This window comes from Corvus brachyrhynchos, unplaced genomic scaffold, assembly GCF_000691975.1.
Source record: "Corvus brachyrhynchos isolate BGI_N302 unplaced genomic scaffold, ASM69197v1 scaffold222, whole genome shotgun sequence".
In the NCBI taxonomy this organism is placed as follows: domain Eukaryota; kingdom Metazoa; phylum Chordata; class Aves; order Passeriformes; family Corvidae; genus Corvus; species Corvus brachyrhynchos.
In genome coordinates this window covers 127,796-130,816 of record NW_008236770.1, presented here as the reverse complement: position 1 = coordinate 130,816, position 3,021 = coordinate 127,796, and the positions used below count along the sequence as shown (strand labels likewise).

The window sequence follows — 3,021 nt, the reverse complement described above, 5'->3', positions numbered from 1 at the left end:
GGGCCCCCATTCCCGGCAGGATCCTCCCGCTTTTCCAGAGGAATCCCCCCGCTCACACGCGCGGAAGTGGCGCTGGGGGGTCCCCACCCCAAATAGGGACAGGGCCGGAGCTCAAAACGCGACCCCAACCCCGACCCCAAACCCGACCCCAGGGCTCAGGATCTGAGCCGGGGCTCAGAAGCCTCCCCGGGGCTTGGGATCCGTCCCAAATCCGTCCCCAGGGCTCAGAGCAATCCCAAATCCAACCCCAGGGCCCAGAACTTGGCTCCATATCTATCCCCAGGGCTCAGGGTCCATCCCAAACCCAATCCCAGGGCTCCAAACCCAATCCCAAACCCAATCCATGGGCTCAGGATCTGATCCCAAACCCAATCCCAGGCTCAGGATCCTTCCCAAACCCAATCCTAGGCTCAGGATCCATCCCAAACCCAATCCCAGGCTCAGGATCCTTCCCAAACCCAATCCTAGGCTCAGGATCCATCCCAAACCCAATCCCAGTGCTCAGGATCCATCCCAAACCCAATCCCCAGGCTCAGGATCCATCCCAAACCCAATCCCAGTGCTCAGGATCCATCCCAAACCCAATCCCAAGGCTCCAAACCCAATCCCAAACCCAATCCCAGCACTCAGGATCCAACCCAAACCAAATCCCAGTGCTCAGGATCCATCCCAAACCCAATCCCAAACCCAATCCCAAACCCAAACCCAATCCCAGTGCTCAGGATCCATCCCAAACCAAATCCCAGCGCTCCAAACCCATCCCAAACCCAATCCCAGGGCTCCAAGCCCAATCCCAAACCCAATCCCAGTTCTCAGGACCATTCCCAGTTCCCGGAACATTCCGGCAGTGGGAGCTGGAAGGGGACAGGGAGCCAGGACTGTCCCCAAAGCGGCCCTGGGCCAAGGCCCACCCTGGATCCCAAACATTCCCAATTCCCTGCTGGCCGCAGGAGCTCAGGGATCACCCCGGGCAGAGATTCCCAATTCCAGGGATCTCCACTCTCAATCCCAGCAGATCCCGAAGTTAAGGACGTTCCTGTCCTGCCTCCGGCACCGGGACAATCTCATTCCCAAGGCACTTCCCCGTTGGACAAATCCAGCCCCATCCCATCCCGGATCCAACCTGGGATTCACCTGCCTCGGGACACCTTTTCCCAAAGGATTTTCCATGGGATTGGACTGGATCCCAGGGATTCCCAGTCCCTCCAGGCGGGAGGGGATCCCACTGGGAAGCAGCAGGAGCCTGTCCCGTGCTGGGGTTGGCTTGGGATCCCACTTTTCTCTGTTTTTTTGGAAAACTGGGATGGGAACCACCATTTCCCGCCAGCCTGATGCACAGCCAGGTGGATCCTATTCCCAATCCATGGAATCTCATTTGTCACGTTCCCATCCCGCCAGGTTCCTTCTTCCCTTCCCATTCCCAAATCCTTTCCCGATCCCAAGAAACCACCTGGGATTGATCCCACTGGAATATGCCGGGCGGGAAGGATCCCACCAGGATCATCCCAGTCCAGCTCCTGCCCCTCCCATCCCAAAATTCCCACCCTGTGTCCCTTCCCTCTTCCTGAGGGGCTGATCCCGCATTCCTGGCAGCATTCCCAGCTCCAGAGGGGGAATCCTGGATCCCATTTTCCCTCGGGAATGCTGTTCCCTGTTTTCTGCTTCCCATGGGAACCTCCTGAGGGGGGAGAGAGATCCCGGTGGGCCATGCTAGGATCAGATCCAGGCCGTTCCCAAGCTTTGGGAAGAGTTTGGGGTGGAAAATATTCCAGGTTTTCCCTGTTTTCCACCCAGGGAAGCCCTTGGAGAGGAGGTGGAGCAGGAAGAGGAGGAGGAGGAGGAGGAGGAGGAAGAGGAGAGAAAGAGCCTGAAGCTGATCGAGGACACCGGGAAGGTGAGGAAGGGTTGGGAATCTCTTGGATCCATCCTTGTTCCCTGTTTTCCTCCTTGGTGTCCCCTTGATGGGGCAAAAATATGGGAGAGAAACTCCCCAGGACAGGATTTGGGATCTGATGGGAATCTGCTCTTGGATCCCTCCTTATCCCTTGTTTTCCTCCTTTATGGACCAAAAACTGGGAGAGAAACTCCCCAAGACTGGGATTTGGGGCTGGATCCTTGGGATCCAGTGGGAATCTCCTCTTGGATCCCTCCTTATTCCCTGTGTTCCTCCTTTGTGGACCGAAAACTGGGAGAGAAACTCCCAAGACCGGGATTTGGGCTGGATCCTTGGGATCCAGTGGGAATCTCCTCTTGGATCCCTCCTTATCCCTTGTTTTGATCCTTGGTGTCCCCTTGATGGGGCAAAAAGCCAGGAGAGGAACTCCTCAGGACCGGAATTTGGGATCTGATGGGAATCTCCTCTTGGATCCCTCCTTCTCCCTCCTTTTCCTCCTTGGTGTCCCATTCATGGACCAAAAACTGGGAGAGAAACTCCCAAGATTGGGATTGGGGCTGGATCCTTGGGATCCAGTGGGAATCTCCTCTTGGATCCCTCCTTATTCCCTGTGTTCCTCCTTTGTGGACCGAAAACTGGGAGAGAAACTCCCAAGACCGGGATTTGGGCTGGATCCTTGGGATCCAGTGGGAATTTCCTCTTGGATCCACCCTTGTCCCTTGTTTTGATCCTTGGTGTCCCCTTGATGGGGCAAAAAACCAGGAGAGGAACTCCTCAGGACCGGAATTTGGGATCTGATGGGAATCTCCTCTTGGATCCCTCCTTCTCCCTCCTTTTCCTCCTTGGTGTCCCATTCATGGACCAAAAACTGGGAGAGAAACTCCCAAGATTGGGATTTGGGGCTGGATCCTTGGGATTTGATTCCCATACAACACATGGCTGGGAAGGACCTGGGATTGGTGCATTCCAAGCCCAAATTCCAAGGGTGTCCCTTCCCTGGCAGGTCCTGGCCAAGCTGCTTTTCCATGGGACGCAGCTGGTGACAGATGTCCGGGTGGGAGCCGACCTGCGGGAATCGCGGAGGCGGGAAAAGGAGGGCGAGGACAAGCTCCGGAGGTGAGGGGAAA

The 3,021-nt window shown here is 56.4% G+C and overlaps 1 protein-coding gene across 1 annotated transcript in view; it reads left to right on the top strand.

Moving 5' to 3' along the window:
* DRC1 (dynein regulatory complex subunit 1) overlaps positions 1-3,021 on the top strand; it is a 13,631-nt gene that overhangs the window by 306 nt on the left and 10,304 nt on the right. Inside the window, exons 2-3 of the mRNA XM_017727803.1 lie at positions 1,715-1,894; positions 2,898-3,010. Coding sequence (XP_017583292.1) covers positions 1,715-1,894; positions 2,898-3,010 — 293 coding nt within the window. The remainder of the gene's footprint in view (positions 1-1,714; positions 1,895-2,897; positions 3,011-3,021) is intronic.